General features: G+C 35.3%; 1 protein-coding gene across 1 annotated transcript in view; it reads left to right on the top strand.

Annotated features, from left to right (window-relative positions):
• Nucleotides 1-10,117, top strand: part of LOC121417892 (nose resistant to fluoxetine protein 6-like) — a 55,334-nt gene extending 45,217 nt beyond the window's left edge. Inside the window, exons 9-16 of the mRNA XM_041611630.1 lie at nt 63-155; nt 1,980-2,151; nt 2,849-2,928; nt 4,290-4,400; nt 5,893-6,031; nt 7,408-7,609; nt 8,597-8,739; nt 9,806-10,117. Coding sequence (XP_041467564.1) covers nt 63-155; nt 1,980-2,151; nt 2,849-2,928; nt 4,290-4,400; nt 5,893-6,031; nt 7,408-7,609; nt 8,597-8,739; nt 9,806-9,916 — 1,051 coding nt within the window. The 3' untranslated portion in view covers nt 9,917-10,117. The remainder of the gene's footprint in view (nt 1-62; nt 156-1,979; nt 2,152-2,848; nt 2,929-4,289; nt 4,401-5,892; nt 6,032-7,407; nt 7,610-8,596; nt 8,740-9,805) is intronic.
• The last annotated feature ends 5,348 nt before the right edge of the window (nt 10,118-15,465 follow it).

The raw sequence follows: 15,465 nt of genomic DNA, 5'->3' as shown, positions 1-15,465 counted from the left end.
GGAGTCGTATGCGTGTATCACTAAATTCTACTCACTGTCTTTTATTACTTTGTATTATACAGCGGTCTCCTCGTTGCCTATACAGGGTTCAAATACATGGCAAAGTCTGTTGGGAGAGTGAACTGGTTAATTGCAATAGTTCATCGTTATCTCAGGTAATAATCTACTTTGGCCTCTCTCCACCCAGGCGAAGTCCATGTTGTACTTGATTAGGACGACAGAGGGGGTTTTCACTCCGCCGCGTACGAAGAATGAATCCAAGAATAGAACAATGAAATGTTTGTCTTATTCCCTTCATGACAAAGAACAACCAAGAAGGCTTTGTCGAAAATTTGTGAATGAATTAACAGCCTTAACATCTGTTCCCCAAGTGTATTTGAAGCGCCTACAAAGTTTACAAAACTGGGCAGCCCTTATTATCTTTAGGGTGGACCGACGTCATGATCCTGCATGGCCCTTTACTTAAATCTCTTCATTGGCTCCCAGTAAAGAAGAGAATTGTCTTTAAATTACTTCTTTTTGTCTTCAAAGCCTTTAATAACCAGATGCCAAAATATATCAAAGATAGCCTTGCTTCCCATAGACCAACTCTCCCTAATCTCCGTTCATCTAAAGACCCATATTTGCTTGCCATATACCCAAAACTCGTACAAAACAGGTGATCGCACATTTAGTGTTACTGCTTCTAAAGAATGGAACAACATACCCACTTTCATGAAATCATCAAACTCTTCAGATCAATTCAAGAAACTTCTAAAAACATACCTCTTTTCCGATTAATTTCTTTTGAATGTATTTTGATTGTAATTATTATGTACTCTTGTTTTAAACTCGTTTGTAAACGCTGTGATATAGTTAACTATGGAGAGCGTACTAAATGCTAATTATTATTATTATTATTATTATTAATGGAAGCGGCAATTTCATCCTGGACTCTGATGGGCAAACGACATATTGCAATTATTCGTCAGCTCCGAAACACAGGACGAAACTCCACTTCCGGTTCATCAATTACAATCGTAGATTTTTCGACAAAGTCTTCCAAGCTATTCTTTTTTATTTGATGGGCATTCTCAATACATTTGCTGTGTTTTTGTTAACCCTGTGTACGTCTCCTGACATAAAAAACACTTCCTGTGTTTGAACGATTACATTACCACAATAGCAGGGTAAATTCTGATATTGATGGCTTGTTTGGTTTATTTTTCACGCAAAGTCACATTGATAAACTTGTGGAAGTCATAGTAGCCCGTATCATGAATTAAAGGACAAGTTCACCCCAACAAAAAGTTGATTTGAATAAAAAGAGCACTGAAAATTTCATCAAAATTGAATGTAAAATAAGAAAGTTAAGACATTTCAAACTTTCGCTGAATTTCACAAAACAGTTATATGCACGCCCCGGTCGGTATGCAAATGAGAAAACTGATGACACTTCTCACTCACTATTTCTTTTGTATTTTATTATATAAAAATATGAAATATACTAATGTTCTCTTCATTGTCATGTGAAATTATGTTTTATTTCTCTCTGAACATGTAGAACTACCATTGTTTAAAATTGTATGGTTCAGTCAAGTTGGTCCATATTTTCCAATCTGTAAAAATTGTAATATTGTGTAATTCAAACAATAAAAAACAAAAGAAAAAGTGAATGAGGGACATCATTGATTCTCTAATTTGCATGTGACTAAGATTGTGCATATAATTTTTGTGAAACTTTAATGTGGACTTGACCTTTAACACTAGACTAGATAAGGCTATATAGATACTACTTGTGTGTACTAGATCGACAATGCGAGCACGAAGTGCGATCAGAGATCTTTTGAACGAAAGAGCACCCATGCTAGTGGGTGTTTGACTTACGCCATGAATTCATCTCTGGTTTAAAAATGCTTGACACGGTCTTATCAACACCGACTGGTTTAGTTTGAAAACCATTGATTTAGCAGTGATCATCTTGTCTTTACCATCCACAGAATAACACCGGCAATGGCCGTCATGATTCTCTTATACACGTTTGTGTACCCGTATCTTGGTGAGGGACCTTTCTGGCATTTACGAGTCCAAGATACCCAAGAATGTTACGATTGGTGGTGGACCAACTTTCTCTATATCAACAATTTCGTGCCATCGAATACATCCTCAGGGGTACAGTCTCCTTTTCTTTTTTATTTGAGATATCAAAATAATGGGTCCATTATTAGTACGGCCATGGAGTTTCTACCTCCATGGTAGGGCGGGGGGAGGGGGGGGGGCGATTCAGCCTACCTCTTGGATCTCGGCCGTTGACTGCGGTCATGCCAAAGACCGGCAGCACACCACCTATGATGTCATCTGCTCATGCTTTCGGTGGGTAAGTGCAACTGTTGAGTCACACTTAAAATCTTTGTGAAAACCCCCCCTGTTCTGTTTAATTGCAGAAAACATCCTTATGTGACAATTTGAAGGGTGATTATGTTACATTTTCTGTACAGTCTTCTGTTTCGTAGAATAAATTTCTGCAATTTTTTTTTTTTAACAGGGTTGATATTGATTAGCTGCTTACCCTGTTACCATGGTAGTTATCATAATGGTAAATATACAATAATTGTCGATTTATATGAAACGGGTCCCTTGTGGTGTTGAAGTTCAGGGGAGCATTTCACGAAAGGATTTGTCAGACGTTTTATCCGAAAAGTCCTATTTTGTCCGACAGTTACCATAGTAACAGTGCCTCACAGTCAATCAGAATCAAGGAAAGGTGTCTGACATCTTGTCGGACAAAAATGTTTACTGTCCAAAAAGCTAGCCTATTCATTTGTCCAAAGAAGAACATTTTATGTGTCTTTTCTCTCTCGTGATACAGTGCTTATCCTGGTCATGGTATCTTGCCACGGACATGCAGTTGTTTCTGCTTGCGATCATCATCATCGTTCTCATCTGGTGGTAAGATATCTTCTTAAATGATTAATAGTTAGCCCGTGCTATCTTAGCCCACTGGGCTAACTATTCCCCGTGGGCTAAGCTAGCCATTCTTCGAGAATTCGGGCCAATGAAACCTTGGATCCGCCCCGGTGTCAACGGATTATCATGGTTATGGCTAATGAGGGGTGAAAACGAATCTATTATGATTGGCAAACATTTGGGAAACAAAAGAGGGGGACTCTGATTGCCCCCCCCCCAAAAAAAAAAGGGACATGATTGTTATTTAGAAATGATGGGAAAGTGAAAAGGAATGAATTAACAAGTAAAGATGAAAATGCTTTTTTAAAGGAGTGGGGGCTGTGTTCCACTTCTGCACAGTGTACAAATATTGTTTGCATATTCAAATAATGCCCCCTGCTCCCCTCCCCCCCGCCCTCGCTGGATCGTCGCCTACATTGAGAGTCAAACACACAAGCAGTAATCTTTGTTTTCATCCCTTGAACTTGAAACTAGGAACTTGAAGCTCAAGTTGTCCCTTTGCACAATGGTAGAGCCAGGAATGTGTGTGTGTGTGTGTGGGGTGTGTGGGGGGGGGGTGTCATCCGTCTCAGTGCCTTTACACTAGGGAGTAAAATTTTTGATAAGGTTCCGAATTTTGACGGAGCAGGGAGCGGAAAGGGGAGGGGAGGCAGTGGAGTCTCCTGCCTACATGATAGAAATCACTACTATTATAATACGCGCATTGCGCGGTTTCTAGTGGGATCCTACTTGCTTTTGTGCAATTTGGGACCAAAGCTTGTATGGAAGAAGGCTTAAAGTTATACAAAACTTGTATGCCCATCCAGAGCCATCAATATGGCCAATTGACGTTTTGTTGATGTGCATGAACATTCAATAAAATCAAAATCAATACAATGCATCCACTTAATACGCAATGAATCCAGGGATCCGCTTCATAAAGCTGTTCGTAAGTAAAGAGTGACTTTAAGAACGACTGGTGATACTTTTTACGCTCTAAACCATCTCCACTGAATCTACTATTTACCACAAGAAATGATCACTAGTCGTTCTTAAAGTCGTTCTTAACTTACGAACAGCTTTATGAAACACCCACCTGCTATATTATGAGAGACCGACCATGAAATGAATGGGTAGGACCATTAATTAAAAATATTCTTAAACGGTCTATGTTCACAGCTCAATATTTTCTTGAAACATTTGTTTAACTTTAAATGAAACATTCAGGAATCAGTTCAGATAGTAAACCAGTCTGTCAGAGTGCAGGTTGTGGTACTGTTTCATTTCATTTTGACCATATATTAATATTCTTAGCAATATCTATTTTTTGATAACTCAAATCTATTTGAATGTTTTCTTTACAGGTTTCCAGTTATTGGCATCTTTGTATTATGTCTTCTGACAACCATCAGTATTATCATACGTGCTGTTCTGTTCTCTGTGAGGGACTATCAAGCTACTCAATTTGTCAATGCGTAAATTCACATTTTATTCAATATCATAGTATAACAGAATAAATAAGAGTTATATAAACATAGTCGGGTCCGCAGGGGGCGGAGAAATGTGCAGATCGATATATCTAATATAGGCCTATAAAAAGTTGAGAGCAAAAAACTAAAAGAAAAGAAATACCCTGGCACAACTCTTGGCATATATTTGGCTTTAACGGCCAAGTTTAACTCTATTTCTATTCGAGCAACAATCGTCGTGAAAGAGCAACTCTTAGTGACGTTTCAAGAATTGTAACCTTTATCATGTCTTGCACTTATTTTGTGGGGCGTTTGTGGTCTAGCCAGGGTCTAGCTACAGTGACATACAGATGGGGTGGGGGCTTGGGACGATTGTCTCCTTTTTGCGACCGGGAAAAAGGAAAGAGAGAAGTGTAAAATATATTATTTTCTCTGAATGTTGTCAAAATCTATCACAAAATTGGATCTTCGTGATAAAAATGTCGAAATTTTTGCTCCCTCGCAGTAGAGTATATAGGTTTACATAACTGCGCTATGTAAACTGACCACATGATATTCCACTATTATTATTATTATTATTGAATTACAAATTTGCAATTTGTTGTTGATCTCCTTGCAACAAGAAGTGCAAACTAATTTAGTTATAAAGTTACAACGTAAATTTTGCAATTGATATCAAACATTTCTTAAAACAACCCCCATGAAGTCCCTTGCCACCTACCACATATCTCTTAAATGTAATTTGTAGAAAATATAAACGTTGCTGATACGAAAACTAAACATCAATAACAAAAAGGGGGCTAGAATCTAATACAAAAATATATTTATATTGCTGTTGCAGTGGCAAAGGAAAGAGGAATTTTGCAACTAACCAAGGTTTACAGGAATTAAATATATACGAAGGAAGGTCATGAGTAGAAAGACACAAAGATGGCTATCTTAACACGATTGCCACTATGGAAAAGGGATAAAAACAATGTCAAAACCTCAAATATGGTTGTAGAGAAAGAGGATACAATGCAAGATACTAGTAATCACTATCATAGAAAGGATGTAGAGCATGGCCAAGGGCGGAAATCTCTCGCCAAAGGGGACCAGTGGCTAGAAAAAAAAGGTTATCATCCCAATGTCAGGTCATTTCGACAAGCGGAAAATAAAAGGTTATCAAAAAGTAAGCTTATCTCGTCCAAAATACATGTTTTATTTCGATTTTTGATGGTGTATTTCTTTCCATCATATAAGACCAAAAATAGTAGGGGGACATTTGATATTGTGTCCCTCCTACTATTTTGGGTAGGGGAACATGTCCCCCCCCCCCTAGGATTTCCGCCCACCAGTATGGCTAGCTTTGTCATGTACAATACTTCATTGTGGTATTTATGGCTTGGCTTGGCTCTTATAATTATTCCTGCAATAGTATTGAATCATAATGTTGTTATTAGATCTAATCTTGACTGATGACCATGTCGCCCCTAAAGGTTTTTTTTTTCTTTCATAGACTGGTCGGTCGGGGTGACAATCCTATGTTCATCTTCTCTGTAAAGCCTTACGCTAATGCCACGCCATACTTGATCGGTATTGCCATGGGATATATTCTACATAGACTAAAGAACAAAAGAGTTCCAAGATTGCATGTGGTAAGTAATATATATTCTCTCTCCTGTGTCTTTTTTTTTATTATTATTGAATTTGAAGAGTAATAATGGTCGAGATACGAAATGTTTGTTGCATTTGTGACCTGAAAAGTCGTTCAGAACAGTTTTCTAACTATTTTTACCTGTGGAAGATTCTGTGTCGATTGTTCAAAAATCGTTCGGTACCTTAAAACTTTACTTTGTTGAATGAGGTCAACAAGGATGAAATGAAATAAAATTATTATTATTATTAGTTGTTGTAGTAGTAGTAGTAGTAGTAGTAATAGTAGCAGCAACAGCAGCAGTAGTAGTAGTAGTAGTAGTAGTAGTACACTGTAAAAACTGCGGTGTTAAAACTGACACCAATTGGTGTTAATAGAGGACCACACCCTGAGGTGTTGAAATTACACCCTAGAGATTAAACATAACACCAAAGAATGTAAATGTAATAACAAAAGGTATTGTAATAACACCTATAGGTGTAAAACTAACACCACCAATTTAACACCGGTGTAAAATAACTGGTGTGGTCCGCTATGTACACCGGTTAACACCACAGTTTTTGCTGTGTAGTAGTAGTAGTAGTAGTATAGTTGTAGTATAGTAGTAGTAGTAGCAGCAGCAGCAGCAGTAGTAGTAGTAGTAGTAGTAGTAGTAGTAGTGGTTTAGTTGTAGCATAGTTGCATATTGGGGAAATAATAATCTAATTGGATATGGAGGTTTTAAATCAAGTGTCGAAGAAGTCATCTATATGGAAATATCTTGCTCTTAGAATAGCTGGAAAAGCTGTACTGTGAATTTCCAACTTACTGAACTTGGCTCATGTACTGGTTTGATTTGCGGGAAGGGAGCATGAGGTCAAAGCTCACAGATGGGCACAGATGTCAGTACTACATTGACATATCTCTTCATCTCTGATAACTTTAGAACCTTTTTAGGATTATACTTCAAACTTGGTTCATGTATGCATGATAATGTGAGTGATTTTAATCTGTTTCAATATTGAGGTCATTATCAAGAAATATCACGAGTTTAGTACAATGTATGAAACGTAATCTTGATTTTGCAAATTATGCAAAATCATTACATTCGATTGTGCTGTTGGGAGTCCCTCTGGCAGCAATGAAGTCAAGGTGGGCCATGTTCTCGACCTCGGACCGCTCCATATGTACAGAGACTATCAATGGGAAAAGATGTTCTCTAGTGGCCTCGTGACCGGCAGAAGTATCGGCCTCGTCTACAACCCTTCACATCAGTAATTCATTATCAGTCAGTCTGACATCATAGCGAGAAGCAGTTCTATAGACCATTTTGGATTGTAAGAGGTATAGAAAAAGTTGCAAAATGTGTTTTTATATTTGTTTTTTTTTTAAATTCAGATCATAGTTATACTTGGTTGGTTGACATCCTTTGCCATTGGGATGTCCCTGGTTTATGGTCTGTATAGTATTTATGATCACCCAGGGATGGAGTTCGTACCTCTGGACAAGTCTCTTAATATTCTGTATGGCAGCATTGGCAAACTTGCCTGGACTTTGGCTATGTCCTGGGTAGTCTTCTCCTGTCATCATGGCTACGGAGGTAATCAACTCTTTCTCCTTAATGATCACTCCTTAATCAGCGAATATGCAGTGAGTTAGGAATGGAAAAGATTTCCATCCACCCACTTACTAGTAAATTGTGTGTGGAACAAGGTTTAGTTTCAATCCTTTACGAGTGGTTTCATAGTGAATTTGGAGTGAAAGAAAAGGTTTGATTTCACTCCAAAAAGATTAGCCATGCTCCATATTGACTGAATTTATAGCGAATAAAGAGCGTAAAGGAGTTTAGTTTAACTTCTTAATGAGTGAAATTACAGTAATTAGTGTATGTAAAAAGTTTAGTGTCACAGCTTAAGGAGTTTATAGTGAATTAAACTTATATTTTCACCACTTAATGAGTGAATGAAAATCCACCTTTTATTATTTGAAATCATCAAAATATTTGTCTGCTCATTTGATCCTGGGCTTGGCAGCCACTGTGCAGCGCCAGATCAACAAGGTTTTAAATCGTAGAATGCTAAACGGGTAGCAGCTATAGTGAATTAGAAATGGAAAGGTATATTTCACACCTTAATGAGTGACAACTTGTGAATTGGGAGGGAACTAGTTTAACTCCTTTGTGATTGTACTTCTTTGTGATTTTACTTATAGGCCCTAGTAAATTGCTAGTGAAAGAAGTTAGTTTCACTCCGTAAACCCGAAGTTAACTGGGGGGGGTCGACGAATTTTGTGACTACGCCACCCTGCTATTTTTGTTACCAAGCCACTTGCTGACTTCTTTTGAGACCTAATTTTCAACGCCTGGGTACGGGTTCCCGAAATTATGCAATATTATGTAAGTGCATGGCGGACCCAAATTTGCTCAAAAACATCATTTTAAATACAAAGTCAACGCAAATTGTTTTTTTTTTCAATAAAAGATTGTGTTTGTATTGATGTTTTTTGCTAGTCTAAACAGATTTTTTGATTGATATTTATGATCGCAAAAGGGCCCCCAACATCTCATCTGTATCGTTCATTATTACAGGTGTGATAAATCGATTTCTTTCCTGGAGATTGTGGATCCCTTTGTCTCGATTGACGTTCTGTGCGTATCTACTACATCCTGCTATTATTTATCTCTTTACTGGAACCGTTGCAATGAGCTACAATGTAACCGTCATTCATCAGGTAGGCCAATGTACAGCATGGGTTACCAAGTAACTTACTGATTGAAAAGAAAATAAAGAATTGCAATGAATGTAACAACCTATTTTCATCTAACCATTGGTGTCGATAACTGGCATATATTTTGTTCTCTGTGAGGGATTTTTAAAGTTTAGGTTATTTCTTTTTTTTTTTTTTTTTTTTTTTTTTGGGGGGGGGGGGAGGCGGGGCCAGTGGCGCAATGAGTCTAAGATTTTTAAGGAGCCAGACATGGTATAAAGGGCAAAATCTTTATTAAATAGAGACAGCGGACCAGACGAGTAAAACAATTATCTTTATACAAAAAATGCTGATTTGAAAAAAATACGTCATCCCTACCTGCATTATTTATTGAATGAGAAAAAATATATTTCACCCTTTTTGTTTTCTTTTTCTTTCTTTCCTCCTCTGTTATGGGGAGGGCTTGTCGCTTTTCATGGTTATTTCCATTTAATATACTCCTGTATTTTACAAACGACAATCCATCCTAGAAATGATAATTTATTTATTGTTATGACTAGAATATTCAAATTTAAGTTTGAAAATATTATTTACATATTTAACACCCAATTTTACGAGGATTTTTTTCTTTCATGTATAGAATTTTTTCAATCTTATATTTGGTTTTCACAATGAAACATTGCGAAAGCCATATTTTCTTTCCCTCTGTATTATTTCCTTTGTTTTTCATTTTTTTAATGAAAATTATTGCACCATTAAACAACTAGATTTAACCCTAGATTGATTAAGCAGACTAATTATAATGGAAAATGATAAATAAATAAATGATAATAATAATAATAAATGAAAATCTCCCATTGTCTTTGCATACGAAGTACAAAAACGAGACAGTTACATGGGATGAGATGCATAAAATATAGCCATTGCTTTCGCTAGGCATTCTTAACAGTTGCACTTCACTTCAAAGAAGAAAGATAAGGATGAAATTGCTATTATTGCAAGGCACCGGTTCTAAAGTTGAAATACTGTCATTACAATAATTTTAAAAACGGTTTAAATAGTATTTATATCTGTTTTTCCTCTTCTCCAGAGTTTTCTTTTCGCTGGTTTCGTCACGATCAGCTACTCCGCAGCTTCCATCCTTTCTTCGTTGATAGAAATGCCAATAGGAAGTCTTCAAAAAATGTTCCTAAAGAGATAATTCATACTTTTAATTTTGAGTGCCTCACTATAACCTCATATCATGATTAACATCATTATATTCAATTTATTTAAAGAATATTAAACAATCTTAAAAGAGAATGGAAGAGCTAACTGAAATTTATGAGAGCAATTTATAAAAAAAACAACCAATTAAAGGGGAATCCAACCCAAATGAAAACTTGTTTTTATAAGGAAAAGAAGAATCAGACAAGTTGATAGGTGAAAGTTTGAACAATATTGGACAAACCACAAGAAAGTTATGAATATTTAAAAGTTGTAAATATCGGTAATCACTATACCCATGGAGACTTCAAATTGGCTGCACATGGGATGTCATAGTGATGTAAGGCAAGGACTACTCTTCCATGTACTCCAATACATATTATGGCTAAAATGTCATTTTTCGCAATTTTTTTTTCAAATTTTATTTTTCTTTCATCAAGACTTAAAACAACATACTACCTGGGTTATATTTAGATTACTGCCCCAGGGGAATGGGTACTAGGAGAAAACCACAAATCCCTGATAATAAAGTACATGGCCTATGGGAAAGTTGTCCTTGCCCCTTGTCATAATTTACTTACCAAGTTGCCAATTTGAAATCTACATAGTATTAGTGATCTCAATTTTAAAGTAGCTACAACTTTCTTGTTGCTTGTCTGATTTCTTTCAAATTTTCACCATTCTTTTTAATTTATTTTTCTCCTTCCCAACAACATTTTATGGTCAAGGCTGGATTCCCCTTTAAGTGATAAGTGGATGGAGATTAATAACATGTTAATGATAATAATAATGATAATAATAATGGTGGCTAGTTATACAGTGCGTCCCAGAAAAAAACGAAACATGACTAAAAAGTTCAATATCTGCTTTTTTATTTGATATCTTAATCACAAAAAATGGTCAAGAAATAAAAAAGTTATAATCCCTCGAAACAATGCTTGTATTTCCATAATTTCATTAAATAAACGTGTTTTCACCGGTTTCCCACAGAAGCTATCGCATTAACAAAAGACTTATTACATGGCTGATCGTCAACAAAACGGAGTGTCAAGTGAGTTTGAACGCTTGCCTGTAGAACCTCTTAATTTTATGAAATTATTGAAATTCAAGCCTTACTTCAAATAACCATAACTTTGTTATTTCTTGACCATTTTCTGTAATTGAGGTATCAAATTATAGAGCAGATATTGAACTTTTTAAAAGGGAGTTTTCTTTTTGAAACCCAGATACAGCCCGCAAAATGACTTTTCGGTAGCCCCTCTTCAAATTGTTTTTGCTCACTCATGAGTGAATGAGAAATAATCTAAGTAATTTCAGATGAAAGAGGGGATTTCTAAGCTTTACATTTGTTGGTCTTTTGTCTATTTTATTTGTGATAAAGTTATGATAAATCATTGATAAATATCGATTTCGTTTTTTGTGGGACGCACTGTATAGCGCACAGGTCTACCTTTCGGTGTTCATGGCGCTTTAAAAAAGGCCCTATTTTATTGCTATATTTTGGATGATTATGTCGAACAAAATAATCAGACGTGAGAATGATGAATGAATTTGGAGGATAAAATAATATGGTATCTTCATTGTAACTGTAAAAGGATTGACATTCTTTAGTTTGAAATATTTTTTTTTAATATGTTCACTATTTTTATGAAGTCGTAGAAAATTAGGATATGTTTGAAATAATATATGGTGCTATAATGGGTTATCTATTTATCCACTTGCCTTCGTGTATGACTAGAAAAATCAAGATTTTTTTTTCTGTATGATTATAAATCATTTAAATTATCTGAACTGATGAGAAATTTATTTGCCATGTATCTTATCGAATTAATTTCTCTTGTATTGCATCGTTTTTCTTTAATTTGCAAGACTCAAAAGTTAATAAAGTAATTATGTGCTTTGAATTTGTTCATGGGGGTAATAGGGTTTGTAGCAAGTTACATGATGATACAATTACTTTTTTCATTGTTGAATTGTAGAAAAAAATCTTACTGCAATCGACATGTAATTTGAGTACTTAAGGGTACAGGCGGATCGGGGGGGGTGCCCCGGAGGCCCACCCCCTCCTTTCTTGAGAGACACAATTAAACTTTCTACTGTAATATGTCGTTAAAACACAAGTGTCCCCCCCTCCACTTTGACTTTGAAAGTGAGGACTGTTTTATTTTCTTTTTCTTCTTTTTTCAGTGCTTGCTTGTCGAATTTTTTCGTGGAACAAATGTCCTTAATTTTGGGGTGAAAATCTTTTTTAAATCCTGGATCCGCCCCAGCTTCAGGTTTTTTTTTCTCTCCGTTTGCGTTAAATAGTAGTATATGTTTTACATTCCAAGCTACCTCCAAGACAGAGCGTGTATGTATGTTTCTAATGTGTTATTAAAATGTGAGGGTGACACCAGTATGTCTTTTTTTAATACAAATTCTATTTTGTTACATCTGTATATATTAAAATGAAAATGTAACTAAATCCTGTCAACCATATTCCACTGATGTTTTATTCATGTGGTGTCTTGTCATACGTAAGTAATTATTCATTAAAATAAATATCTATCCATTTCTCATTTTCATACATTCTTTTAAAGGGATGGTCCGGGCTAAAAATATTTATATCTTAATATATAGAGTACAATTCACTGAGCAAAATGCCGAAAATTTCATCAAAATCGTATAACAAATAAATTTATTGAAATTTAAAGTTTAGCAATATTTTGTGAAAACAGTCTTCATGAATAATCATTAGGTGGGCTGATGATGTCACATCTCCACTTTCCGTTTTCGTATGTTATTACAAAAAAATCATATGTTTTCATTTCACACTTGTGTGAATAATATGTTGCAGCAATAAATATATAATGTATTAAATCAGTTGTCAATCCAATTTTTCTAGCTCTTGGAGGAAAAAATGTGAATAAACCTAATTTCGGATGATAAAATACAAAATAACAAGTGGAGGTGTGACATCATCAGCCCACCTAATGTATATTCATGACGACCGTTTTCACAAATTATTGCTATACTTTAAGATTCAATAACTTTGTTATTCGTTATCCGATTTTGATGAAATTTTCGGCAGTTTGCTCAGTGAATTCTACTCTATTTATTAAGCTATAAATACTTTCAGCCCAGACCATCCCTTTAAAAGCTTGTATACGATGTCATATTAATCAATGCCAGGCACATAAGGGATTGAGAGTGTAGTACTTGATTTATTGAAAATAGGTTGATCGAATAAAAGTTTTGAATTCATGGACGTCCATACATGTAAACAGCTTTCATAACGAGTGTGCCATCAGTCTATAGGAGATTTTTTTCCACATAAAATAAAAAATGAAATACATGAATATACATGAAAATCAAGAATTATTTGCAATAGATGCCTTCACTTCTCCTAATAATGTCCATCCAAGTTTAATTTAATCTCCAAGAGCCCTTTGAAGATTATACACTGTTAGAAAATGTATCATTAAAATAAACGAAGTTCCTGCAGCAGAGTCTCGAGAACACCACACTGTTAGAAAATTTATCCTTAAAATAAAAGAAGTTCCTGCAGCAGAGTCTCGAGAACACCTGTAATCTTACCAGATTGCGTAATCTTACAGGAAATTGGTATTTGGTGTATGGCATCTTACAAATTTCCTTGAATAAAACAGTCTTTTCACCTTTTTAAACAGACCTGTTCTGTTAAATTGCAGCAAAAAATCATGTTTTATGAATTTGCAGAATGATTCTGTAATTGCTTTCTGCAAAATCTTCTTTTATTTCTCTGTAAAATCACGGGTTTTTTAACAGTGCATGTAATCTTACCAGATTGCGTAATCTTACATTATATCATGTAAAATTACAGGAAATTGGTATTTGGTGTATGGAACCTTACAAATTACACACCATTTTCCCCTTTTAAAACAGACCTGTTCTGTTGAATTGTAAAAAATTCCTGTTTTATAAAATTACAGAATGATTCTGTTATTGCTTTATGCAAATCTTGTTTTTTATGTAAAATCAGGGTTTTTTAACAGTGTAGCAGAAGAAGATGGCCCACTTGAGTGACTTTCACAAAATATAACTGTTCAAAATAAAGAGAGTGAAATTAACAGAGAAAAACGCTGAAAATTTCATCTAATTCTGATAACAAAGAATGAGGTTATCGATTTTTTCATGTATAAATATTTTAACAGTCACATGTTTATGCACAACGTCATGAATATGCAAAAAAGTGGGATGATGTCATGTACCCACTTTCCTGTTTTCTGTTACTACATGATGTCATTATTATTTCATATTTTCGTATACGTTTGTTTATGTAACAAAACAAGTTGCAGCAATCACCTCACACATTAAACCAGTGGTTAATCGAATTTTTCATTCTTCAAGGAAATTTTCCAAATATATATAATGTCATATCATAAAACAAAAAACAAAAGAATATATAAGTGGTGATACGACATCATCAGTTTTACTGATTGCATATCCATTAACTTTCGAACGGTATCACCGAAATAATGCATAACTGCCCGATAACTGCAAAATTTCATAACTTTGTAACTCGTCTCAGAATTTTGATGAAATATTAAGTGTTTTTCTTGTCCGATTTAACCTTTTTTACCTATTCAAATTAGTTTGTTTTCGGCCTTGATTACCACTCTTATGTCCTTACTGAATGGGAAAATGGAATCAATAAATTGTAATCCATGGATTCAATAAAACACAAATTACACCTACGCAAGGCCTATGCATTTTCACGGTTTACCAGCCGAGTTTTTGCTGTGGAAACAATTTGTAATCATCGAAAATAGGTTTTATTCACGGCCGTTCGCAGCGGGGCAGTTGCCCCAAGAAATCTTGAAAACTTTTTTTTTTACTGCAAACTGTCACAAAGGGCACAAAATTCACTAAAAGTATGCACAAAATCCTTCAGTTTCACTTCACAACATGCAAAAGTGTCTAAATGGCAAGCTCGGTCACTTCGCTCCCTCGCTTTCGAGTTTTGTTTTAAACAGTTTACGCTTCCTGCTTCCCCCCCCCCAGCATGGCCATGGTTTTGTTGAGTATCCCATGAGTAGGTTTCTATGAAATAATCTTATGTAAACGGAGTTGCGGTTAAAAGCGTTGTAGAAAAAAATGAAAACTTGCGGGAGTATTATTTTTCCAGACTACAAATTGGTATATCAAAAAGCAATTTGCTAGTGATTGTATATTGTTCATTTACCTCTATTTGGCTACAGCTGCTACTGTCAGCAAAAACTGTTACATATTATTATTGTAGCCCAAAATTGATTTCAATTAAGCATGAAATACTGGATGTTATTTTCTGTCTAAACACGAAATTGTTCTTAACTTCTCCATATACCAATAACTTGTGAAAACTCTGCTCACATAGATGAGGACATAAAGGCTGGCGATGAGGACAATATAACATCAATTCTCGAGGCTTGCGGTTTTTAGTTTTACTGTACTTAAAAAGCAAAATATTAAAATGGCAGGATGTGAACATGAAACCTGTATTGTACTATATAGCATTCTTCTGCATGCTTCATATTTTTCCAATGA

Source organism: Lytechinus variegatus, chromosome 1 (genome assembly GCF_018143015.1).
Source record: "Lytechinus variegatus isolate NC3 chromosome 1, Lvar_3.0, whole genome shotgun sequence".
In the NCBI taxonomy this organism is placed as follows: Eukaryota; Metazoa; Echinodermata; class Echinoidea; order Temnopleuroida; family Toxopneustidae; genus Lytechinus; species Lytechinus variegatus.
The sequence above is the reverse complement of the archived record's forward strand: the minus strand, read 5'-3'. Positions and strand labels throughout refer to the sequence as shown.